The sequence below is a fragment of the Podarcis filfolensis genome, assembly GCF_964270895.1.
Source record: "Podarcis filfolensis genome assembly, chromosome: 8".
Taxonomy (NCBI): domain Eukaryota; kingdom Metazoa; phylum Chordata; class Lepidosauria; order Squamata; family Lacertidae; genus Podarcis; species Podarcis filfolensis.
The window spans coordinates 10501963-10527591 of record NC_139611.1 but is presented as its reverse complement, the minus strand read 5'-3'; the positions used below and the strand labels follow the sequence as shown (position 1 = coordinate 10527591).

Below are 25629 nucleotides of genomic sequence, written 5' to 3'. Positions count from 1 at the left end.
CATATTCACAACAGATACACAGTTCAACTCCAGTAGAAGATCCTAATCTTCTTGTGTGGTGCACATATCCTGACAGCTTACCTATCTAAAAGTGAAAATTTCCTCTTCTAGGCAGCAATGAACAGAGCAGAAGGTCTTTCAGCAGGGGGCCGGTCCACTGTCCTTCAGACCCTGTGGGGGGCCGGACTATAGGGGGAGATGAACAACGAATTCCTATGCCCCACAAATAACTCAGAGATGTCTTCTAAATAAAAGGACACATTCAACTCATGTAAAAACACGCTGATTCCCAGCCCGTCTGCAGGCTGGATTTAAAAGGCGATTGGGCCGGATTCGGCCCCTGGACCTTAGTTAGCCTACCCACGATCTACTACTTCCAGCCAACCAAGCTGGATCTGACAGAATTTGGGGTGTGTGGGGGTGCCTGAAATGCAGCCCCCCCCATTGGCTCACTCACTTGCCGTGTTTCTCCTCAGCTAAGTTGGACCAGCACACCACAAATCAATAGTCCTTTCCCAACATGAGCTCATCCCTGCTTACGTGTTGTTCACATGAGCTTGTTGTTCACATCCTGGTTCCGGTGATTTGAAATAGCCGCCGGATGTTCCACTCCAACCCTGCTTGACTTTCCTGCCTGTGTCCTGTATCTGTTTAGCTCGTGGGCAAAGTGCCCCTCCTTGCTCTTCTGGTCTGCTCCTTGCATGGTCCATGAGCGCCTCTCTTCCTGTTCTCCCTCCAGCCTTCCTGCAGGCCTAAACCCAGCATCCTTTTCTATTGTAGCCAGCACTGTGATGTTAAGTGTGAGATAGATATGGGACAGAAGCCCCAGTACTATGCATGAACAAAGAAAAGGACTTACAGTGGTACCTCGGGTTAAGTACTTAATTCGTTCTGGAGCTCCATACTTAACCTGAAACTGTTCTTAACCTGAAGCACCACTTTAGCTAATGGGGCCTCCTGCTGCTGCCGTGCCGCCGGAGCACGATTTCTGTTCTCATCCTGAAGCAAAGTTCTTAACCTGAAGCACTATTTCTGGGTTAGCAGAGTCTGTAACCTGAAGCGTATGTAACCTGAAGCGTATGTAACCCGAGGTACCACTGTAGTTTGTTGGTCTGAAGTTCCTCAAGTTGCAGTTCCTTGTTAGGGGTTATAAGAATTTTAAGGCCTCAAATACAGTGGTACCTCGGGTTAAGAACGTAATTTGTTCTGGAGGTCCGGTCTTAACCTGAAACTGTTCGTAACCTGAGGTACCACTTATCTAATGGGGCCTCCCACTGCTGCTGTGCCGCTGCCACACGATTTCTGTTCTCATCCTGAAGCAAAGTTCTTCACCCGAGGTTAGTGGAGTCTGTAACCTGAAGCATATGTAACCCGAGGTACCACTGTACTGTCAAAATAAAGATCCGTAGCTGAAATGCCACAACTTAACAGAAGCATTCCCATTTTAAAACGTTAACATAAAGACCACCTTAAAAAAAATATTTAAAAATAGCAACGACAGGAGGCTCGGGTTGAGACAGCAAACGGAACTGAATGGCTTCCTGGAAGCGAACCTGGAAATCCCCAACTGGTGACTGACGACAGTGGCACTACTCTAAACTTTTCTCAGCTCTGTGTGGCGCCTGGGATTTCCCTTCTTCTGGGAGCAGAAGCAGAGGCCGTTTGGTTGGTGGAGGAGAAGCACCGGGCGGGACTTCCCCCGGCTTGTCATTTTAATATTTCCTCCTGCATACTTTCTGTTTCTCCCTTTCTCCCTTCCCCACATTTTTTGCATTCTCTCCGTTTTGCAACTGGGTGCTGCTCGGGGCAGAGACTCCTTTTCCATTGAAAGGTAAAAATCCAGTTGTTGTTGTTTTTTTAAAAGTGATGGGGACCTCGTGCAAGGCAGCCAAGGGGGTGGGTTGGTTGTTGTTGGATGTGTCTTTTTTTTGCGCGAGTGTGTTTCGCGAGAGTTTTTTGCACGTGAGAACGCAAAAGGGGTCTGTAGGATGCAGTCGGTGGACAAACCCCCCTCCCGGGTGCATTCCGCAAAAAAAAAAATATCTCCCCTTAAGCCATGCAAAGCTTACCGATACCAGCATAGAGGCAGAAAGAGGTTGCAGAGGTACTACAACCGAGGGCGGGTGGAGATCTTGAGGCTTCTGTGCGTAGTTTTGGGGCAGGAGTCGGGGGGGGGGAGAGTTGTTGCTGCTTTTGGGGGTCTTGGTTTTGAGCAGCCTGTTGGGGCAGCTAGTTGACCACAGTGAGAACAGGATACTGGGATGATCCGATGTTTTTACATTAAATAACCAAGCGAAATATTATTATTATTTTTGTTTCACTTTATGATGTATATAAAACAGAACAGTTGCAGGCGGGTTAAAACAAGAAAGTCCGGGTAAAGAATATGAGCGTTATCCGATTATCAAGTATACTTCCAGATTTGTGATGTAAAGGTTGTCTGTTTGTTTTTAAAGTGTTGGATAATAAACAGCGGTGCTGAAAAGTGGCCGTATTTTGGTTCTCTTCGAGGCGTAAAAACATCAGGTCTGCACCGCAAGGCTGTTGCGAGTTTTGTTTGCTCAGAAATCGGAAATGGGAACTGGACCACACCTCAAGAATTGCCCCAAAGCATGAGGCATTTCTCTCTGGCTCTGCCTTGATTTGATTGCAAAAAGAGATTAGACAAAATGGGCTGATTTGCTTGCAGGGAGGTGATACAGTGGTACCTCAGGTTACATACGTTTCAGGTTACAGACTCCGCTAACCCAGAAATAGTGCTTCAGGTCAGTGGCGTAGCGTGGGGGGTGCAGGGGGGGCGGGCCGCACCGGGCGCAACATCTGGGGGTTAGGGTTAGGGGGGCGCAAATCCACGGGTTAGGGGGCGCAAATCCATGGGTTAGGGGGCGCAAATTACTTGCCTTGCCCCGGGTGCTGACAACCCACGCTACGCCACTGCTTCAGGTTAAGAACTTTGCTTCAGGATGAGAACAGAAATCGTGCTCCGGCGACGCCGCGGCAGCGGGAGGCCACATTGGCTAAAGTGGTGCTTCAGGTTAAGAACAGTTTCAGGTTAAGAACGGGCCTCCGGAATGAATTAAGTACTTAACCCGAGGTACCACTGTATTGATGTTGCGTCAAGGCAAGTGTTGCATCCACACATTCGATTTTATTTTCTTATCTTATCGCCTTCCTCCTTGCAAAAAAAGCCCCGCTTCTTATCTTATCTGCTTCTTTCTGGGAAGCAGATAATTTAGAATGGCACAAACGGTTGTCATATTTCGAAAAGGACGCTATGGTGACTCTCATTTTAAATACTCCCTACTATATGTAGGCTATAAAGGTAAAGGGACCCCTGACCATTAGGTCCAGTCACGCCCGACTCTGAGGTTGCGGCGCTCATCTCGCTTTATTGGCCGAGGGAGCCGGCGTACAGCTTCCGGGTCGTGTGGCCAACAGGACTAAGCTGCTTCTGGCAAACCAGAGCAGCACACAGAAACGCCGTTTACCTTCCCGCCAGAGTGGTACCTATTTATCTACTTGCACTTTGACGTGCTTTCGAACTGCTAGGTTGGCAGGAGCAGGGACCGAGCAACAGGAGCTCACCCCATCACGGGGATTCGAACCGCCGACCTTCTGATCAGCAAGTCCTAGGCTCTGAGGTTTAACCCACAGCGCCACCCTATATGTAGGCTATAGAAGCTGTGGTATATTGCTAAGGGGGGCAGGCAGGAGAAGAGAAGAAGAAAGCAAGTCTTCACCCACCAGTTATGTCTATGTCTCATCCAGAAAGTATAGACAGAGACGTTTGGGCAAATTTTAAAAATCCACTTGGACAGCACCCCCCAACAGAGTTTTCCCCACCAGGCCTCTCCATCCCTTGATGATTGACCTTGCTTCCAACTTTCCTCTCCCTGTTAACAGTGGACTACATGACAGGGTGGGACGTGGGTGGCGCTGTGGGTTAAACCACAGAGCCTAGGACTTTCCGATCAGAAGGTCAGCGGTTCGCATCCCTGCGATGGGGCTCCCGTTGCTCAGTCCCTGCTTCTGCCAACCTAGCAGTTCGAAAGCACCTCAAAGTGCAAGTAGATAAATAGGTACCACTCCAGCGGGAAGCTAAACGGCGTTTACGTGCACTGCTCTGGTGTGCCAGAAGCGGCTTAGTCATGCTGGCCACATGACCCGGAAGCTGTACACCAGCTCCCTGGCCAATAAAGCGAGATGAGTGCCGCTACCCCAGAGTCGGCCACGACTGGACCTAATGGTCAGGGGTCCCTTTACCTTTACATGACAGGGTTGTTGCCTAGGCTTCTTCTTGTTAATAGTGGGGCACACACTGCAGGGTTGTTGTATAAGCCTGCTCTTCTTCTTCTTCTTCTTCTTCTTCTTCTCTCTCTCTCTGTCGTACACAAACACCAAACGCCATTGAGGTGTGTAGTTTATGAACAATGAATTAAATTGCTGAACTAGCATAACCCTCTCTCTCTCTGCCACCGCCCAAACCATGTGGCTGTCATGGCATTGGGGTGTTTTAAACCTTTAAAGCCACACCCAAAATGAAAAATGAGTTACATAAATCAGGAACTGGAACTCCTATTGTTTGTCCTTTCTGTTTCGTTGGGGCAGAAGTTATAGGGGCCGCTTTCACAGCTCTGATAACAGTCTTCATATGCATAGAGATATATAGGTTTTTTTGTTTTTTTAAAAAAGATATTTATTGAAGTTTTACAAAAACATAAATTTAAAAAGGTCATATAAAAAGAAAGAAATACAAAAAAAAATAGAAAAATACATAAAATAGAAAAAAGAAGAATAAAAACAAATCCATTTTTTGTAACCCTAACTCATTATCTTATTTCCTTGGCCTCCTCACACCTCCCCTTTTCGTATCCCCATTTAAATAATCAAATCAGCAAATCCTTACCCTCTTTCGTTTATCTTAACTCTGTATCTTAACATATTATAACTCTATATTTTCATTTATTATCAATTCAATTTTGCATACTCTTGTTAACTTTGTTGCTAATGCCACTTATTTTCAATCCAACATCATTTTAACATTCATTAATTTTACAGTGTTTCTGCAGATAGTCTTTAAATTTCTTCCAGTCTTCTTCCACCAGCTCTTCTCCCAGGTCTCGGATTCTGCCAGTCATTTCCGCCAATTCCATATAGTCCATCACCTTCATCTGCCACTCTTCCAGGGTGGGTAAATCTTGTGTCTTCCAATACTTTGCAATAAGTATTCTTGCTGCTGTTGTTGCATACATAAAGAAAGTTCTGTCCTTCTTTGGCACCAATTGGCCGACTATGCCCAGAAGGAAGGCCTCTGGTTTCTTCAGGAAGGTATATTTAAATACCTTTTTCATTTCATTGTAGATCATCTCCCAGAAAGCCTTAATCTTTGGGCACGTTCACCAAAGGTGAAAGAATGTACCTTCATTTTCTTTACATTTCCAACATTTGTTATCAGGCAAATGATATATTTTTGCAAGCTTGACTGGGAGATAGATAGGTATTAAAACCGCTAAATAAAGACTGGTTTATTCCAACAGGCCTTCGGGAACTGATTTATTTATTTTTATTTTTAAAGAAAGGGCTTTTAAATAGTGCAGGGCTGTATTTATTATCTGTATATTAATATTTTTTAAAAATATTGCTTCAATTCTATTAGTGGCTTTAATGATCACCTTTTATGAGTTCTCAGCTTTCAGGTTTTTAATCTCTGTTGTTATAATTTTTGTAAGCTGCCTTCAGTCCTGGTCTGGAAAGAAGGCGGGTTATAAAATATAACGACAACAGTAATGGTAATGAATTCATATTACAAATATTGCTGTTATTATTAATATCCTACCTTTCTTCCAAGGTTCCCTGCCAATCCCATCTTTTTTTCCTCACAACATCCCTGTGAGGGAGGTTAGGGCTGAGTTTAATGACTGAATTGTGATTTGAACCCTGTTCTCTTCCAGGTCCTCTAACCACTTTGCCAGACTTTTTTTTTGTGAATAGCCATCAGTTTTATCCTTCAAGCAGGTGGTGAGGGTGGCAAAAGGGTGTCAAGAACGAACCAGGAAATTCCGTTTTTATGCCATGAAATTTTGTCAGAACTGTTGGGGAACTGCCCCCCCCCGCAGATTTCCCACAGATTTTAACACTCAGATAGACACGCTCAGTTTGCAGAGGCTCCAAAAATCCATTTATTTATTTTTTAAAAGATATTTATTGTGATTTTACAAAAACATAAGTTTACAAAATAGAAAAAAGTCACATAGAAAGAAAAAGATACAAAAAAGAAAACATAGAAAAATACATAAAAGAGAAAAAAGAGGAATAAAAATACAAAATACAAAAAACGGGTAGATAAAAAAGAGTTAAAAACAAATCCATTTTTTGTAACTTTAAACTCATTAGCTTGTTTCCTTGACCTCCTCACACCTCCCCTTTTTGTATTCCCATTTAAATAATCAAATCAGCAAATCCTTACCTTCTTTCGTTTATCTTAACTCTATATCTTAACATATTATAACTCTATATTTTCATCCATTTATCAATTCATTTTTGCATATTCTTATTAACTTTGTTGCTAATGCCACTTATTTTCAGTCCAACATCATTTTAACATTCATTAATTTTACAGTGTTTCTGAAGGTAGTCTTTAAATTTCTTCCAGTCTTCTTCCACCAACTCTTCTCCCAGGTCTCGGATTCTGCCAGTCATTTCCGCCAATTCCATATAATCCATCACCTTCATCTGCCACTCTTCCAGGGTGGGTAACTCTTGTGTCTTCCAATCAAAAATCCATTTAGCCCATAATTCCGTTTCCAGTGACAACCAAGTAGAAGCTTCTAAGAAAGTTCACAAGCAAGCAGGGCCTTTCCAGCTGTTCCTACTCCACCCTATATGATCCTCTGATGTATACTGCCTTGACAAATGGAGGTTCAGATCAGCTATAATAAGAGCCAGTGGGGGGGGGCACTTATCTCTAGTTTCGACAATCTGCTTTCCACAGAAGCCTTCATCAAGGCATGAAGGCATGACGGAGATGGCCTGCTTCCCTCTTGACCGAACACAGTGTCAGGTATATTGCCTTGGAATATGGAGGTTCTGTTCAGGTGCTGAGACCAATACACTTCTGAAACGCCAGGGATGGGGGGACCAGTCTATAAATTATTTCATGCTAACCCTATGCCGGGACGCGGGTGGTACTGTGGGTTAGGTTCAAATCCCCGCGACGGGGTGAGCTCCCGTTGCTCGGTCCCTGCTCCTGTCAACCTAGCATTTCGAAAGCACATCAAAGTGCAAGTAGATAAATAGGTACCACTCCGGCGGGAAGGTAAACGGCGTTTCCGTGCGCTGCTCTGGTTCGCCAGAAGCGGCTTAGTCATGCTGGCCACATGACCCGGAAGCTGTACGCCGGCTCCCTCGGCCAATAAAGCGAGATGAGCGCCGCAACCCCAGAGTCGTCCGCAACTGGACTTAACGGTCAGGGGTCCCTTTACCTTTAACCCTACGCCAAGATTTATTTATTTTTTGTAATGATTTATCGTTTGCTTAAAATTATTATTGTACAATATGGGTTGTATTCAACTCACTTTTACTCACAGAGTAGACCCATTGGACCTCAGGCATATCCAATAATTTTGATGGGTCTACTCTGAGTAGGAGTAGGAGGGGATAGCCGCCCCCCTCCGTGGGAGATATCTGCATGCATGCTTCGCCCCCAGATTATAGCGCTGGCCAAGTATAAAAGCCTGTGCCTTCCTGGGACGAACCTTTTTAAGAAAAAGGCTGTCCAAAGATTAAGAGGGGGGAATGAAGGAAGGTGAGGACAGGTGACCTCACCTAGGCCCAAAGTCACCCCCCACCAAAGCAGGCTCAAAGCTTCTCAAAGCTTTTCAAAATCATTTTCTCAGCAGCTAAGCATCAGAAACATTCCGCTCTGCTGTAACAAAGGTAGAGAACAGTCCGTTGTTTCTCAGGCCTTTCTCATGCCTTCTGGCCTTGCTAAAGAACCACATTGCAACTTACTTTCTGTCCAGGAACCGTGCCAGAACAAGAGATTGAAACATATCTGAACACTCTGAAACCCCTTTCCTGGGAAGGGTGCCAAGAGTCCCAATAGTCCCAAGACAGCTTTCTGTTCATGCTCAGAGGACTCCTGAGGGAGGAGAAAGGAGGAGGGAACTGGAAAGGGGTATATATGCTTGTGCACATGACTGTGAATCTCGTGCATGCTTTTGTGGACTATCACACTTGCTCCTTCTACCAGTTCATGGATGGTAGAAATAAAAGCCTTTTCTCCGAAACTATTCCTTGAGTGTCTGTTGACTCCCACTTCCCTTTCCCAGGCGCAATATTTTTCCCACCCGAGGGCAAAGCCTCATAAGGCTACAAAAGAAGTGTTGTGTCACACTGATGTGGGAAACTATAGTTCCCATAATTCGGGAGGGGGTGCCTTATAAATGTATAATGTGCACGCAACCATGGATTCAGAGGCCTAACAAAGCCTGGACTCATTTGTTGCCTCTGGACATCAGGGCCTCTACCTATAAAAAGAACTACAGTTCCTAGCACCCTTTGCAAACTATGGTTGCCAGGATTATTTCAGGGAGGACGTAATGTGTGTTGGATGTGCTTTAAATGTGGCCCTTCCCGGGAAAAATGTTTAAGACAGGTACAAAGATCTGCTGGAAATCTCAAGGCCTTCTGGGAAATGATCTATAATGAAATTAAGAAGGTACTTAAGTGTACCTTTCATAAGAAACCAGAGGCCTTTCTCCTGGGCATGGTAGGCCAATTGGTGTCAAGGAAAGATAGGACGTTTTTTATGTATGCTACAACAGCAGCAAGAGTTCTTCTAGCAAAGTATTGGAAGACACAAGAACTACCCACACTGGAAGAGTGGCAGACGAAAGTGATTGATTATATGGGACTGGCTGAGATGACTGGCAGAATCCGTGACCAAGGGAAAGAGACGGTGGAAGAAGATTGGAAGAAATTTAAAGTTTATCTTAAGAACTGTTGTAAAATTAATGAGTGCTAAAATGTCATGGGTAATGTAAAACAGAATTGCAGTGATAAATAATTGGGTAAGAGGAAAAAGATTAGAAACTGAATTACAAGTACTGAAATTAGGGGTTGCTGGAAAAGTTTAAAACAGGGATGCAGAAAAGGGAGGTATGGGGAAGTCGTGGAAACAAGGTTCAAGAAAGAGAGGTTAAGAAATTATACGTGTTTACATGTTTGTCTGTTTATGTGTCGTCAATTGTTAGTTGTATTGTGTTTTAATATATGTTGTAAAATCAATAAAAATTTATTATAAAAAAACAAAACAAATATCTGCTGGAAATGTAAACAAATAGAAGGCACCTTTTACCATATGTGGTGGTCTTGTAAGGTAATAAAAGTATTCTGGGAAACGATACACAATGAGTTTAAATTAACTTTAATTTAAAAAAAACAACCAGAGGCTTTTCTATTAGGAATTGTAGGTGCTGATATCCCAAGAGAGCAGATATATTCTTTATGTATGTGACGACAGCCGCACAGATGCTATTAGCCCAGGGATGGCTAATAGAGAAGAATGGCAAATTAGACCGTTGTTGGACTATGCCGAAATGGCAAAGCTTGACCGGAAAGCTCAGGAACCAAGAAGACCAAAACTTCAACAAAGAATGGGGGAAACGTATAATTTATCTTGGAGACCACTGCAAGCAGATGAAAACATTAGCAGAATTGCAATAACACTTGTAACCTAGCAAGTACTTTGGAGTTTTTTAAAATGTGGGACTATTGAAAAAGATGCAGTAGGAAAGGTTTAATAATAGGACCCATGGAGGAGAAGTCCTGAGATTCAGAGGAATCTTTTAATTGTTGATGTATATGGTTGTATTGTTATGATTTTATATTCAAAGAAAAATTATTTCGAAAATAAATAAATAAAAGTGGCCCTTCCTTCAACAGCCCTCTTACTGATTTATTATTTTTTTCCCCTTTTTTGCAGGCAGCTGAGAACACCCCAGAGTAAGATGGTGAACATCGGAGATTTGCCGGAAGACATTCTGATTGACGTGTTGTGCCTGGTCCCTGCCAGGGAGCTAGTTCTCCGCTGCCGCCTCGTTTGCGTGCTGTGGCATGACTTGGTGGACCTCCCTTCGCTGTGGAAGCGAAAGTGTTACCTTGAAGGGTTCCACCCCCGTGCGCCGGACAGGAACGTTCCCGACTGGAGGATATTCTACTTCCTCTCCACCCTGCGGAAGAACTTAATTCAGAACGCTTGTGCCGAAGGTTTGTTCTTGTCTTGTCAAGACAGAAGTACTGTTCTTGGGGTACAGGAAACGGGCGGGTGTGGAGGACTCCCTGGTCCTGAATGGGGTAACTGTCCCCCTGAAGGACCAGGTGCACAGCCTGGGAGTCATTCTGGACTCACAGCTGTCCATGGAGGCACAGGTCAATTCTGTGTCCAGGGCAGCTGTTTACCAGCTCCATCTGGTACGCAGGCTGAGACCCTACCTGCCCGCGGACTGTCTGGCCAGAGTGATGTATGCTCTGGTTATCTCCCGCTGGGACTACTGCAATGCGCTCTATGTGGGGCTACCTTTGAAGGGGACCCAGAAACTACAACTAATCCAGAATGCGGCAGCAAGACTGGTGACTGGGAGCGGCCGCCGAGACCATATAACACCGGTCTTGAAAGATGTACACTGGCTCCCAGTACGATTCGGAGCACAATTCAAAGTGTTGGTGCTGACATTTAAAGCCCTAAACGGCCTCGGTCCAGTATATCTGAAGGAGCGTCTCCACCTCCATCGTTCTACCCAGACACTGAGGTCCAGTGCCAAGGGCCTTCTGGCGGTTCCCTCACTGCGAGAAGTGAGGTTACAGGGAACCAGGCAGAGGGCCTTCTTGGTAGTGGCACCCGCCCTGTGGAACGCCCTCCCAGCAGATGTTAAAGAGAAAAATATCTACCAAACTTTTAGAAGACATCTGAAGGCAGCCCTGTTTAGGGAAGCTTTTAATGTTTAAAAGGTTATTGTATTTTAGTGTTTTGTTGGAAGCCACCCAGAGTGGCTGGGGAAATGGAGCCAGATGGGCAGGGTATAAATAATAAATTGTTGTTGTTGTTGATTGGCGCAGATTTTGAGCTGATTTGGAGCACCCTTCCTTCAAACGTTGGTGGGGTGCGGGTGGCATTGAGCTGGGCCTCAAAAGTCTGGAGGATGGGACGCAGCCCTCGAGGCCTTTCTGTCTGGCCCTCAGGAATTTTGCGGGTCACGCCCCCTTCTCCACAAGCCACGCCCTTCACTCTCCCTGCTTCCTGACCTGTGCACTTGTCCCTGGATGGGATGTAAAAAGGAGGCGGGTGGCACTGTGGTCTAAATCACTGAGCCTCTTGGACTTGCAGAACAGAAGGTCGGCGGTTCGAATCCCCGCAACGGAGTGAGCTCCCGTTGCTGTGTCCCAGCTCCTGCCAACCTAGCAGTTCGAAAGCACGCCAGCGCAAGTAGATAAATAGGTACTGCTTTGGTGGGAAGGTAAACAATGTTTCTGTGCGCTCTGGTTTCTGTCACGGTGTCAGATTGTTGAAAACCTTTGAAACTCAATAAAAAACAATGGGCGAAAAATAAAGAGAAAAGAACAGCCGTAATGATCACTGTCATGGAATCATAGAATGGTAGACTTGGAAGGGACCACGACATAGCTGTCAACATTCCCTTTTTCTGTGGGAAATTCCCTTATTCCAGCGCTGCTTCCCGCTGCTATCCCGGATGGTTAGATATCCCGTAGACTGTCCCCGGGACACGTGAGGCTGCTGATCCCTTATTTTCAAATCTGAAAGTTGACAGCTACGGACCACGAGGGTTATCTAGTTAAACCCGCTGCAATGCGGGAATCTTTCGCCCCACGTGGGGCTCAAACCCACAACCCTGAGGTTAAAGAGTGTCATGCTCTGCCGACTGAGCTATGGAAGGATCTGGTAAAATGCCAAGAGCGGTCAGAGCAATTCAGAGCCTTGAAAAGCACATCCAGCTGAAAGAGGAAGTGGAAGTGAGTGCCTCTCTTTCAGTTTCCTCCTTCAGCTCTGTGTACTTGTCAAGGGACTTGGAAAAGGTCACTGCCAATTGGACAGTGACGGTGTCCTCTGCCTTCATTATATCTTCTCTTTCTGCTTTCCCCCACAGCGGGCTTCAACTCCTGGAAAATTGAACAGAATGGAGGGGACGAGTGGAAGATTGAGGACCTTCCTGGAAGCCATGGGAGGGAATTTCCTGACCCGCACGTCCGCAAATACTTTGTGACATCTTACGGGTGAGGATTGTGGGTCTTACGTGAAAGATCTTAGCGCTGTACCCGACAAACTTCTTCCTTTTCGGGTGTGCCAGTTTGCACCCAGATGCCTCCCTCTGGGTTGTCTCCAGCCAAGTCCTACTGAGAGACAGGCCAGCTGAAATTCCTGGACCTAAATCAGTCTTGAGGACTAGTAACTTCCATTTTTTATTTATTTTTTAAATGAAATGAGATTCCTAGGGTGCGCCCGTTTTCATCCAGATACTGTAGCAGGAAACCCCACCCACCCACCCAATCATTCAGTTTACCGACAATGTTCCCTTCGAGAGTTGACCCATTGAGGTGGAAAATGGACCATAGTCAGTCATGTCCCCTGACTGCAGTGGGTCTACTCTGAGTAGGACTAGTATTGGAAGTAACCCATGCTGAAAGGTGAGATCAGATTGGCCCCATTGTCTGGTTGCCAAAGAGAGCAGGAGGTAGGGTCATCGTGGCTGCCTGTCAGGTGCGGGTTTGAGAAGTTGTTGGGCTCCTAGTAGCCATGCTCCAGGATGATGGGAGTTGGAGTCCAGCAACACCTAGAGGGCCACAGGTCCCTCATCTCTGTGTTATGTAATAAACGAAAATCTGCCCTTATTCCCTTACACAAGAGCCCTTATAGAGTCCTTTGTAGGTTCTCCATTGGTCAGAGGAAAGAACAGAGGTGAACCAGAGAATATTGAGAAGCAAAGCAGCTAGTAAGCCTGATCTTTATTGAACTGTTGCAACAGGGTGCCCCCTTCACACACAGGAGAAGGAGGAGGACCCAGAACCAAGGTGTGCTCGCCCTTATATAGACATTTTAAATTGCCAGCCCTGGAGTCCAAGCCCACCCCCAGAAACATCATACATACATCACAGAAGGGGTGTAGCTTAAGACCACCCCCCAGATACATCATACCTACATCATGGAAAGGGAGGTCTACAGCAGAAATCTGAGTGCTTTGTTTACCTCCTGTCGTTGTTTATCTCCTGTCTGGCAAATTACCTGTTAATGCTTACTGGATTGATACCCTGGGGAGCCTGGCCAGTCTTTTGCAATGATAAATACTTAGTTCCTGAGCCAGATCACAGGCTCACCCTATTCATACACAGATAAGACAGGATTTGTGAAGGAAAAGACAATGGGGAGGCTTTTCCATTTGACTTTGCAGAAAAACACTCCTGGTCAGTTTGGGAGTCAAAATGGCAACATGGCTGTTCTCCTGTGCAGCTTCAGACATGTGGTTTATATATTTATGTACGTGTTTGCTTGGTACATTTATGAACCTTTATTATATACATAAGACCTTATTTTTTTATTTCAGTTAAAAGAAGGCAGTGTGGTTATTGTCATGGAATTCTACTCAATATTGATCCAGAGCAGAACTCCGACGTATAGTTAGCAGAGTAAAAACTTAAACGTTGCAAGATTCCCCAAAAATAGACCAGAGGCAATTGTATTTCATCCAGCAGAGCTTTACTGCTACTGAAGACAAATGAGTGTAATGGTCACAAATAAAATACATACAGGGTTGGCACTGTCCATAAGAAATCCAGTTGCAGCAGACTTAACTTAAACTTATAATAAGTCTAAACCTTAGCATTAAGCATACTATGGGCAGAACACCACACCAGAAGGAAAAGAGATAGAAATAGGAAGTGAAACCCAGGCTCCTTCTGGCCCTACTTTTATAAACAGCATGACCTTGACTGAAAGTGATAACAGAACCAGTTTAAGCCAGCTGTACTCAGCTTCTCTGAAGGAATAACCCAAAGATCACGAACCTTCTGCTTGTTTCTGTCATATGGAGAAGCTTGAGGCGTTCCCAAAGCAAAGGAAGGATTGAACTCTGATTAATAAGAATACACACAGAGGCTTGAACCAGCAAGACTCTGGGAAGGGTGCGTATAATAATCTCTGTCTCCACCCTCTAGCCCAGGTCGTTTTATTCACAAAAGAACTTTTTACAGAGTGTTCATAAGAACCAGATTTCTTCTGAGCATTTCAACAAACTCCAAGTGGGGACAAAGTTAAACTACCAAAACTAATTAAGCACACATATTTCTGGGGTAAACAAAACAGAACTACAAAGGAGTGCATTGGGCAACCCCTGAGGTCATAAACAAGCAATACACTTGATAAGAAGGATGGCCAGGAAGACAGCGATAATTATCACCTTCAGGTGAGATCTGTTTCCTGGCCCTAAGATTAACATCCTAAGATTAACATATCAGAAAAGCTGCATCAAAGAAACTTGCCCACTATCTTTATGGCCCAGGATGCATGCCTGGCAAAGCAACTGGGCTGTGTACATGCCTTGTCAAGCAAGAGAAATGGAACAGGGATGCAGAGGTGTGGATTGATCAAAAATCATATCAAAATAGTTTAAACCCAGTCAACGCAATGCTTTCATTGCTGACACAGATGGCTTACTCTATATTTGTTATAATTCCTCATAGCAATCCCACCTGATCACTACAAAGCTTCCAGAATAAGTAGAATAGGAAAGATCTCTACATATCAGAGCAATGCTTTTTGCACTAAGAAATGGAAACTGACAGTTATGGTGGTAGCCAGGGGCAGTAAAGGCAAGTGATGGTCACGTTCAGGAATGAGGAACCTGTAGACCCTCCAGGACTCCCGTCAGCCCCAGTCAGCATGGGATAATGGGAGATGTTGTCATACAACATCTGGAGCTTTTCCAGCTCAGCATTAAAAGGAAGCGGAGTTCTGACGGTGTTAGCTAGGGGCAGCAAAAGCAAGTAACAGTTTAGTAAAGTTCAAGGGTGGAGAATGTGTGACCGTCAGGATATTTTAGACCTCCCCCCTCAGCCAGCAGAGCCGATGACTGGAGATGATGAGAATTGTGTCCCAGAGCGACACAGCTTCCTCATTCCTCCTGTAAAATTGGGTTGACGCGTTTGTTTGCCCCATTAGTCCTTCCGTCCCCCCTAAAATTTAATTTGAATTCAGCCTGATCTTTTATTTCCCTTTTCTTCCCTCCCCCGCCCCTTTTATGAAGATTACCCACTCTGAGACCCCACCGCTAATTCTCCCCTGGCCTCCTCTCTGGCCCAAGTAGGACCCAGCTAGCCCTGGGGATTATCTAATGCTTATTTCCCCTAAATTGATTTCTGAATTTTGAATTTTATTGTTATTCATGTTTTTATACTGTATTTTATGCTGTTTTTACAATTAAGTGTTTTAAATTTGTTGTTAGCCGCCCTGAGCCCTGTTTTTTGAACCGGGAAGGGTGGGGTATAAATAAAAAATTGATTATTAAATCTGCACTGAGACTTTCCAGTCCCAGAGGCTGTTTTCAGTGCTTCGGCTCAGCTCCGGAAGAGACCATGCGGAAAAAATCCTTAGCGGTTTCCTAGAGCTTTTTCTCTGGCGGTGTGCAGTACTGCCACCTTTTGCGGGGGAGACTAGAGGGCTCCAAAATCCTGTCAGAGTATTACGCATACTTCCCCAAGCCTGGGGAAGCGCTTGCCCAGCTTTGGGAAGGATGCACGATGCTCTGACAGGATTTTGGAGCCCTCCTGCCTCCTTCCCAAAGCCAGGCAGGGGAGGCCTCTTCACATGGGCAGGAGCACCAAGCAGCTAACCCGCCCTCACTGTCCAGCCTTGGCGTCAGGCTACGCCCCTCCACTATGCACTGCCCCACTTGCTGGCGAATACCGGCACTTTTCCCCCCTACAAGAAAAGCATTGCATACGGCCTTGGCCCAGTATACCTGAAGGAGCGTCTCCACCCCCATCGTTCTGCCCAGGCACTGAGGTCCAGTGCTGAGGGCCTTCTGGCGGTTCCCTCCCTGCGAGAAGCAAGGTTACAGGGAACCAGGCAGAGGGCCTTCTCAGTGGTGGCACCCGCCCTGTAGAACGCGCTCCCATCAGATGTCAAAGAGATAAACAACTACCTGACATTTAGAAGACATTTGAAGGCAGCCCTGTTCAGGGAAGTTTTTAATGTGTGACATTTTGATGTATTTTTAATCTTTGCTGGAAGCCGCCCAGAGTGGCTGGGGAAACCCAGCCAGATGGGCAGGGTACAATTATTATTATTATTATTATTATTATTATTATTATTATTATTATTATGGCCCCGTGGATAAGAGATCAAAATGGCCCAATGGGAATCTCAGTGGTGTGGTCTCCCTCCCTCTCAAGAAAGTGACTCTGAAGGTGTTTGTTTGCTTGTTGCAAACTTCCCCTCCCTGCCACATGCACTCTCCGCCCCCCCCCCCTTTTGAATCACTGGTACTTTTGAACACCTCCAATGTGCCTTCGCAGGCTCTGTCTCAAAAACCAGCTTGTTACCTTAAAGAATCACGGCTACTGGGATGAGCTGATGGACGAGGTCAAGCCAGCTATTGTGGTGAAGGATTGGTAAGTAAATTGGGGTGGGCGGGGGGAGAGAACTCAGAGAAAGGAGGGCACAAAAACGGGAGGAAGGGGTAACAGCACTGAAAGCCCACTTTATTTGCTATAGAATGAGGCACACTTAATTCCTTGCAGGAGTAACTTTTTGCAAATGTATGTTCACCGTTAATCTCCTCCAATGGGATAGTGGCCCTGGGTCTAGATTACTATTTCTGCAACAGGGTCTCTGCCTCCAGCATCCCAGAGCTGACCAATCAGCACAAAAGTGGAGCTTTTTAGCCACTGAGAAGGAGTCTTCTAACCCTCTGTGCCAATGGGAGCCAATTGGAGTGAAAGGAGGCAAGTCACTGAGAACGGGCTCCTAGGGTCCCACTGGAGAAGGCATGTGGGAAACGAGTTGTTCTGTGTGCTTCAAAGCTATAAACTGTAAACAGGTTGATACAGTGGCAGGATTTTAAGTGAACACTTGCAACTAGTAGATTAGATAAAATTAAAGGTAAAGGGTAAAGGGACCCCTGACCATTAGGTCCAGTCGTGGCCAACTCTGGGGTTGCGGCGCTCATCTTGCTTTATTGGCCGAGGGAGCCAGCATACAGCTTCCGGGTCATGTGGCCAGCATGACTAAGCCGCTTCTGGCGAACCAGAGCAGCGCACGGAAACGCCGTTTACCTTCCCGCCAGAGTGGTAACTATTTATCTACTTGCACTTTGACGTGCTTTTGAACTGCTAGGTTGGCAGGAGGTGGGACCGAGCAACAGGAGCTCACCCCATCGCGGGGATTTGAACTGCCGACCTCCTGATCGGCAAGTCCTAGGCTCTGTGGTTTAACCCACAGCTCCACCTACATCCCAGATAAAAGTAAGGGAAGTAATAATTGGATAAGTATAAGTATGGAAATGCAGCAGAGCCTTGTTTATATAAGGAGCCAGAAGAGGGTATGGAGGGAAGTCTAAATATTCAAAGAATCTCAAAGAGAAGGTTCGTGAAAATGTATCTGTATAAATCTAGATGTGGTAGAAACATGAGTTAACTTTTGTTTTTAAGTGTGGAAATGTAACTGTGGAAAATAAATAAATTTACAAAAGAAAAAAAGCTAAGCATTTAGGAGCACTGAAACACAAGGTTTCAAGGGTATGGTGTGCAAGCTTTTATTACGTACAGTGGAACTTCTAAAGTCACCCTGAAAATTGATAGTGCAGCACTCCAAATCATTTGCCCGTGAAAGTAGTAGATCCAGGCAACTTGTGGAGATCTGCACTGATAGTTGCAATGCATCCCTCGTTATTAGTATTATATAATTATAAAATAATTGCATAATCTTAGAAGCCAGCTGTGAGCAGGTAGGGTGGCCATGCCTTGGAGGAAGGGCCCCAGAACTTCCAAATTTGACACCACACTACCTACCTCCAGTGCCGTATTTACGAATAAGCTAAACAAGCTATAGCTTAGGGCCCCACTCTCTTGGGGGCCCCAAAAAAATTAAAGGGGAAAAACCCTGGATGTACATTTCCAAAATATAAGATAAAAAACAAATAAAATAAAACCTACATACAGCAACGGTGTTTTGTGTTGTGTAGGCTCCAAGGATGTACCGTATTTTGCACTCTATAAGATGCACTTTTCCCCTCCTAAAATGTAAGTGTCAGGGAACTGACATCGGAGCGCAGAGCGGAGGTAGGGCTCTCCGATGATGCAGGAGAAGGGACCAGCAGGGAGAGGGAGAATACTTCCATTGGGGAAGGAAATAAGCGTGACACCAGGAAAGAAGGGGAGGAGGAAAGGTCTTCGGAGAGAGGGCTCCAAGACCCTTCCACAGGGTCCAGCGGGGAGAGCCCAGGACCTCCGCTGGCCACGCCCACTCTGCGCAGGAGACTTCCGCGCAGAGAGGCTAGGAGGAGACTTGGCGTCAAACAGCTTTTATGTTGGAAGAAGTTTAGGGAACGCCCACTGACGGATTCTGCCAGTGACTGAGACAGTCGCCTTGTAAGGGCTGTCAAATCAGGGAAAGGTTTAGCTACCCCAACAGCTGGGAGCAGTTTGGAATTTACGCACAAGCAACCCCAATTCCCATTACAGTAAGGGGAAATGTGTGTGCGTCTTATGGAGCGAATGCAGGTGGGAGGCTCTGTCAGCGCTCCCTTTAAAGAGCCGCGTGGAGTGTGTGTGCGGCTCTTGGGGGCTTTTCCCGAGGAGGGAGAAGGGAAAAGCCCTCTTTAAAGGGAGTGCAGCTCTTGGGGGAGCCTTAGCCATGCACAGCCTCTCCCGGGCAGGGGATGAAGGCTCCCCTTGCCCGGGAGAGGCTGCACGCGGCTATCCCATAAGCCAGCACAGCCAGCGGGATCGCTACGCTGCGATCCCGCTGGCTGTCCTGGCTTCTGGGATTCAGAATATTTTTTTTCTTTTCCTCTTCCAAAAACTAGCTGTGTCTTATGGTCTGGTGCGTCTTATAGAGCGAAAAATACGGGACTTCTTTTGTTATGTGCAAATGGCTTTAGGTCCATAAATTACCATATAGCATATATTCAACACAAAAAACAGTGGCAATTTGTTGTTGACAGCTGGACATAGAAAGAGCCCCATTACCTTCAGTAGCTTAGGTCCTCATCAAACCTAAATCCGGCCCTGGATGCTGCAAAGACGCAAGGTTAGAGCTGGGATCTGCGCCCACCTGTCCAGTTGTGACATCCTTCTATTCCTCGTGTTCCGCATCCTAGGTATGCCGCCCGACACGACTGCGGCTGTCACTACCAGCTCCGGGTGGAGCTTCTTTCCGCAGACTACATCGTCCTGCAAGAATTTCACCCCGAAGACGTGGTCATTGAACCGTGGAGCGATGCAACATGGCACGAGGTGAAGGCATCAGGGTGGGGCGGGGCAGTGGGGTGGGCCTGGCATGGCTCTGCCTTCCCCCAGAGCACAACCGCAAGCTGGGCATTTGTTTTTCCCCGGTTTCTGGTCCTCGTGGGGCTCGTGTAGTCCAGCATCCTACAAAGTGGCCAGTTCGAGGGCAGAAACAGCAATCTCCCTACCGATGATTTCCATTAACTGATATTCAAGTACACCAGTTGATTTATTTATAGAAATATATTTGTAGACCACTATTCGTTTAAAATAAAAAACCCCACCAGAGTGGCTTACAACATATAGAAAACCATATACAGTGGTACCTCGTGTTGTGTAACCTGCAGGTTATGAAATCTTTGGGTTATGGCTGCCGCAAACCTGGAAACACTTCCAGGTTTCGCCGCTCATGCATGCGCAGAAGCGCTCTATCGTGCCATGTGTGTGCACAGAAGCTGTGCCTCTAGTTACAGATTTTTTGGGTTGCGCACAGCACCCCGAAACAAATCCGTAACCAGAGGTACCACTGTAGTTAAAATCAGAAACTCTGGAAAAACGTATTCTTAAAATCTGCATAGGCCTGGAGGAATAGAAAAGTTCAGCAGGTGTCTAAACGTCGGCACAAAAGGCGCACCTGCCAAACCTCTAGTGGCAGAGAGTTCCACAGGACTGGGCCGATGACACTAAAGGCTCGCTTTCTTGTTGTCAGGTGAGTTGTCAAATAACGCTCCTGCGGAGGATGTCAGTGATCGAGCCGGGAGATAAGGGTTCAGGTGATGCTTGAGGTAGCCTGGACCTAAAGTTGTTCAAGGCTTAGTAAATTAGTGCAAGGAACTTGAACCTGGCTTGGCAGTAGACAGGCAGGCAGGGGAGATGCTTTAACAACAGTGTCATGTGGTCTTGACCCATCATCAATCTGGCCGCAGCATTCTGCACCAGCTGGAGTTTCCGAACCACCCCCAAGGGCAGCCCCACGTAGAGTGCATTGCAGTAATCTTGCCCATGGACTGCAGTGGTCAGGTAACTTTGGTAGGTCTACTCTGAGCAGGTGTACAGCCTTAAAAGATCAGCAGAGGGCTGCTGCCTCTATGCCTCACGAGGTTCCTGATGTTGCGACATCCGATTGGCTACCTGGAGAAGAGGATGCTGGGATGTTCGGACCTTTTGCTTCTTTATCCCACGAAGGTGGCCTTACGATGCGATCAGGCCCAGAAACTTCACAGCATCCAAACCTCTTCCTCTGCGCAGCCTAGGAGTCATTTTGGACTCACAGCTGTCCATGGAGGCGCAGGTTAATTCTGTGTCCAGGGCGGCTGTCTACCAGCTCCATCCCTGCCCACAGACTGTCTCACCAGAGTGGTACATGCTCTAGTTATCTCCCGCTTGGACTACTGCAATGCTCTCTACGTGGGGCTACCTTTGAAGGTAACCTGGAAACTACAATTAATCCAGAATGTGGCAGCTAGACTGGTGACTGGAAGTGGCTGCTGAGACCACATAACACCGGTCCTGAGAGATCTGCATTGGCTCCCAGTACATTTCCGAGCACAATTCAAAGTGTTGGTGCTGACCTTTAAAGCCCTAAACGGCCTCAGTCCTGTATACCCGAAGGAGTGTCTTCACCCCCATCGTTCAGCCCGGACACTGAGGTCCAGCGCCAAGGGCCTTCTGGCGGTTCCCTCATTGCGAGAAGTGAGGTTACAGGGAACCAGACAGAGGGCCTTCTCGGTAGTGGCGCCCGCCCTGTGGAACGCCCTTCCATCAGATGTCAAAGAGATAAACAACTACCTGACATTCAGAAGACATCTTAAGGCAGCCATGTTTAGGGAAGTTTTTAATATTTAATGCTGTACTGTTTTTAATACTTGATTGGGAGCCGCCCAGAGTGGCTGGGGAGACTCAGCCAGATGGGCGGCGTATAAACAAATAAATTATTATTATTATTATTATTATTATTATTATTATTATTATTATTCCATCTCTCTCTCCAGGTCTCGCACACGTTTCACGATTACCCTCGTGGAGTCCGCCATGTCATCCTTCACCATGGAGGCAGGGACACCCAGTACTGGGCTGGCTGGTACGGCATCAGAGTCACCAACAGCAGCATAACCATTGAGCCGGAGGTGGTAGAGTGAAAGCTTGTGGTGCCGCGAGGCTTGGCTGGATTTTTTTAGAGAGACATATATACATATATCTATAAAACCTCCCTTTTCAGCACTTTCTTTCTTTCGCGTGGTTGATGGGCGAAACATCCCTTCCTGGCCCCTTTAAATTTGCACAGCCGATAATCCCTTTTTTTGAAGACAACTTGTTTTGCCAGTTTATTTAGAGCAAGCGCTGATTGGCTAGCCCTTGTGTTGGTCATGGCTGCGTGCAACGCTGATTGGCTGGCCTGTGTGTCCGCAGTTAGGACACCGATTGCTTTACGTCTTGAGAGCAGAGTTGGCTTTTATGTCAGTCATAAAGCCAGTTTTTTTATTTTAAAAATATCTCCCAGAGGGCCAAATAAATGCCCACACTTGAAAAAGAAAGTAATCAGCCAGCTTAAAATAAAGTTGGGGGCTTCTTAGTGGTGGGGAGAGAAGAGGGGCAACAGCCCAGTCAGTTTGGAGGCAGGCCTGCAAGAGAGTTGCAGTAGTTCTGTAGGAGCGCACCTGCTCAGGTAAGGCTGAGGGAAACTCCCGCCTGAAGCCCAGAGAGACACTGCCAGTCAGTGTAGGAAGCACTGACCTAGATGGACCAACAGGAGAAGGCACCTTCCTGTTTAAACCAGCTCTTTATTCTAATCATGAGGGACGCGGGTGGCGCTGTGGGTTAAACCACAGAGCCTAGGGCTTGCCGATCAGAAGGTCAGCAGTTCGAATCCCCGCGACAGGGTGAGCTCCCGTTACTCGGTCCCTGCTCCTGCCAACCTAGCAGTTCGAAAGCACGTCAAAGTGCAAGTAGATAAATAGGTACCGCTCTGGCGGGAAGGTAAACGGTGTTTCCATGCGCTGTTCTGGTTCACCAGAAGCGGCTTAGTCATGCTGGCCACATGACCTGGAAGCTGTACACCGGCTCCCTTGGCCTATAGAGCAAGATGAGCGCCGCAACCCCAGAGTCAGCCACAACTGGACCTAATGGTCAGGGGTCCCTTTACCTTTACCTTATTCTAATCATGAGGGCTAGCCTCTTCTAATTTTTATGGGGAGGCAGTTGCTCATTGAGGGAGCCTTTGCTCTGTACGCAGAAGGGATCTCTGGCACCTCCAGGTAGACCTGGGGACGCTCCCTGCCCGAGACCCTGGAGATCCATTGCCAGTCAGTGTAGACAGCACCAAGTTGCATGGATCTGGTGGTCTGACTCTAAGGTGATGTCATCAGTTTGTATTGGTGGCTGGGCGAATGGCAAGCTGGATCCTTCTCTCCATTTCCATGTATGTCTGTATGCAAATCCAACTTTCAGGTGTTCTCTGCTATTCCTGGCTAGGCTACAAGCAGCGATGTATCGGGTTTGTTCCACAAGGTGGCGGGTTGGGCCAGGATTTCCGGATCACTGGTTATTGCAAGGATGTGGCCATGTCCTCCAGCTTTGGAGAGCAAGTCAGACCAACTTTATGGTGGTGGAGAGTTCTATGAATGGATGCATCAGCTGCAATGACAAAAAAAAAATGGAACCTCCAACTTTAGATGCAGTCTACCTCCAAATACTTCTCGCTGGACCCAAATAGCAGAAAATGGGAGGAATCTGGTTGTCTGCTGTGGGAAGTTAGAGCTGGATGGACTTTTCATCGGATACCAGGAGTTTTATGCCTTCAGGCTCTGATTGGGCGCCACACAGAGGGAAGAACAGAATCTGGTACCTGAATTGTGCTGGTTTTTGCTTACAGAATGAATAGTACCTCAAACCTGGGTAGGGGGCAGTTGTGTGGGGAGAGGCCTTCGCTTCAGCCCAACCTAAGACTCCTGCCCTTATGGCTCTTTTTAAGATCGGCACGTCCCATTGTAAAGCTTTTTCTCCAGGAGGGGCAAACCTGTTTTCAGGGTCTTAACGTCTGTCTGCTAACATTTCTTTTCCACAGGTGTGTGGAGACAGTTAAAATCATGCCCTCCTCCTCACCAGCAGGGGGCAGCCTTTCTCGCCACTTTGCTACTGAAAGTGCCTGTTCTTGTCTGGTGTTTGCTCCTTTTGCTGGAAAAGTTTTGGCACATCTCAAAAAGATCTCTGTTTTGCTGTTTTGTGATAGTGGAGGCAGGAGGATGCATGTACAAGTAATAAAAAAAACCCTGTTCAAACACCTATTTGCATGATTCCAGAAACCTTCTGCTCGGATTAGCAACGGTGTATCACATAAACGCAGTGGCGCTGTGGGTTAAACCACATAGCCTAGGACTTACCGATCAGAAGGTCGGCGGTTCAAATCCCCGCGACGGGGTGAGCTCCCATTGTTCGGTCCCTGCTCCTGCCCACCTAGCAGTTCGAAAGCACGTCAAAGTGCAAGTAGATAAATAGGTACCGCTCCGGCGGGAAGGTAAACGGCGTTTCCGTGCGCTGCTCTGGTTCGCCAGAAGCGGCTTAGTCATGCTGGCCACATGACCCGGAAGCTGTATGCTGGCTCCCTCGGCCAGTAAAGCGAGATGAGCGCCACAACCCCAGAGTCGGTCACAACTGGACCTAATGGTCAGGGGTCCCTTTACCTTTACCTTATCACCTAAACATGAAAGGAAAGGAAGCGGAGGCAGCCCAGAAGGAAGGTGTTGGAGGGAGAGCAAAGGAGGTGGAAACAGGGGCTGGGGGTTTTTTATGATGGGGTGGGGGGAGACAGCAGGTGCCTGAGAAAAGGAGTACATACAAACAAGCAGCGGTGGATGGTCAATGAGGGGAAGTGGGGCACCCAAACCTCTCAGTGCGCCCGCTTTCTAGCTTTTAAGTGGGCCAGGGGGGTGGGGCTATCTGTCGCCTTCCTCCTCCTTGGTCTCAATGTTTCTCCTAGTGAATCTCATCAGGGAGGATATGGGGAACAAAACCGCAATCGGTCAGCTCTGCCTATCGCCACTTCTGGTGCCAACTACTGCTGACCTCTCTGCCTGTCACCATATCGCTCTCTATGGGCACCAGAAGTCACTGTATATCTTCCTATATTGTTATAAGAATTTTAAGGTCATATATATATATATATATATATATATATATATATATATATATATTCATAACTGTACAAGGCAAACACATATACAGTGGTACCTCAGGTTACAGACACTTCAGGTTACAGACTCCGCTAACCCAGAAATAGTACCTCAGGTTAAGAACTTTGCTTCAGGATGAGAACAGAAATCGTGCTCCGGCGATGCGGCAGCAGCAGGAGGCCCCATTAGCTAAAGTGGTGCTTCAGGTTAAGAACAGTTTCAGGTTAAGAACGGACCTCCAGAACGAATTAAGTACTTAACCCGAGGTACCACTGTACTTAGTTCCTGAGCCAGGTCACAGGCTCACCCTATTCAAACACAGACAGACATACCCTTAAGACAGGATTTGTGAAGGAAAAGACAATGGGGAGGCTTTTCCATTTTCCTTTGACCTTGCAGAGAAAACATTTGGTCAGTTTGGGAATCAAAAATGGTTTCAGGTTGGGTTTCCTGTGCTGATCTATGTAGGTGCTTGGTTGGTACATTTATGAACATTTAAGATATATCCAAGACCTTAAAATTCTTATCACACCAACATCAGGGTCTTTTCCAGGGAGTCTTCTCTTCTCATGAGGTGGCCAAAGTACTGGAGCCTCAGCTTCAGGATCTGTCCTTCCAGTGAGCACTCAGAGCTGATTTCCTTCAGAATGGAGAGGTTTGATCTTCTTGCAGTCCATGGGACTCTCAAGAGTCTCCTCCAGCACCATAATTCAAAAGCATCAATTCTTCGACGATCAGCTTCTTTATGGTCCAGCTCTCAATTCCATACAAACATTTATTCTATATCTGAGGCCTCTATATCTCCATCCCCACCCCCAGCTAGGAACTGCAACTTGAAGAACTAAGACCAACAAAATAAGTCCTTTTCATTGTTTATGCATTGTACTGGGGCTTCTGTCCCTCATCTATCTCACACTTAACATCACAGTGCTGGTGTTGTAAACAA

At 46.6% G+C, this 25629-nt stretch overlaps 1 protein-coding gene across 3 annotated transcripts; it reads left to right on the top strand.

The window, feature by feature from the left end:
* Positions 1 to 1636: 1636 nt before the first annotated feature.
* On the top strand, positions 1637 to 23794 carry LOC310769841 (F-box only protein 6-like). Of its 3 annotated transcripts, none has more exons than XM_083629668.1 (6): positions 1637 to 1831; positions 9986 to 10269; positions 12165 to 12291; positions 16585 to 16680; positions 19389 to 19524; positions 21507 to 23794. In XM_083629668.1, the coding sequence occupies exons 2-6, from the start codon at positions 10011 to 10013 to the stop codon at positions 21651 to 21653; spliced, it is 765 nt and encodes a 254-aa protein (XP_083485794.1). In that variant the 5' UTR covers positions 1637 to 1831; positions 9986 to 10010; the 3' UTR covers positions 21654 to 23794. The 3 variants fall into 3 exon arrangements, with proteins under 3 accessions (XP_083485794.1, XP_083485792.1, XP_083485793.1); XM_083629666.1 differs by lacking the exon at positions 1637 to 1831 and adding an exon at positions 6827 to 7060 and having other exon boundaries at positions 9990 to 10269; XM_083629667.1 differs by lacking the exon at positions 1637 to 1831 and adding an exon at positions 6829 to 7060.
* The last annotated feature ends 1835 nt before the right edge of the window (positions 23795 to 25629 follow it).

Excerpts from the sequence above, each read along its gene's own strand:
- LOC310769841 (XM_083629666.1), top strand. The coding sequence starts at position 7,016 with ATGACGGAGATGGCCTGCTTCCCTCTTGACCGAACACAGTGTCAG. Across the intron at positions 12,292-16,584 it reads TACTTTGTGACATCTTACGG|GCTCTGTCTCAAAAACCAGC; the intron begins GTGAGGATTGTG and ends GTGCCTTCGCAG. Across the intron at positions 16,681-19,388 it reads GCTATTGTGGTGAAGGATTG|GTATGCCGCCCGACACGACT; the intron begins GTAAGTAAATTG and ends TCCGCATCCTAG.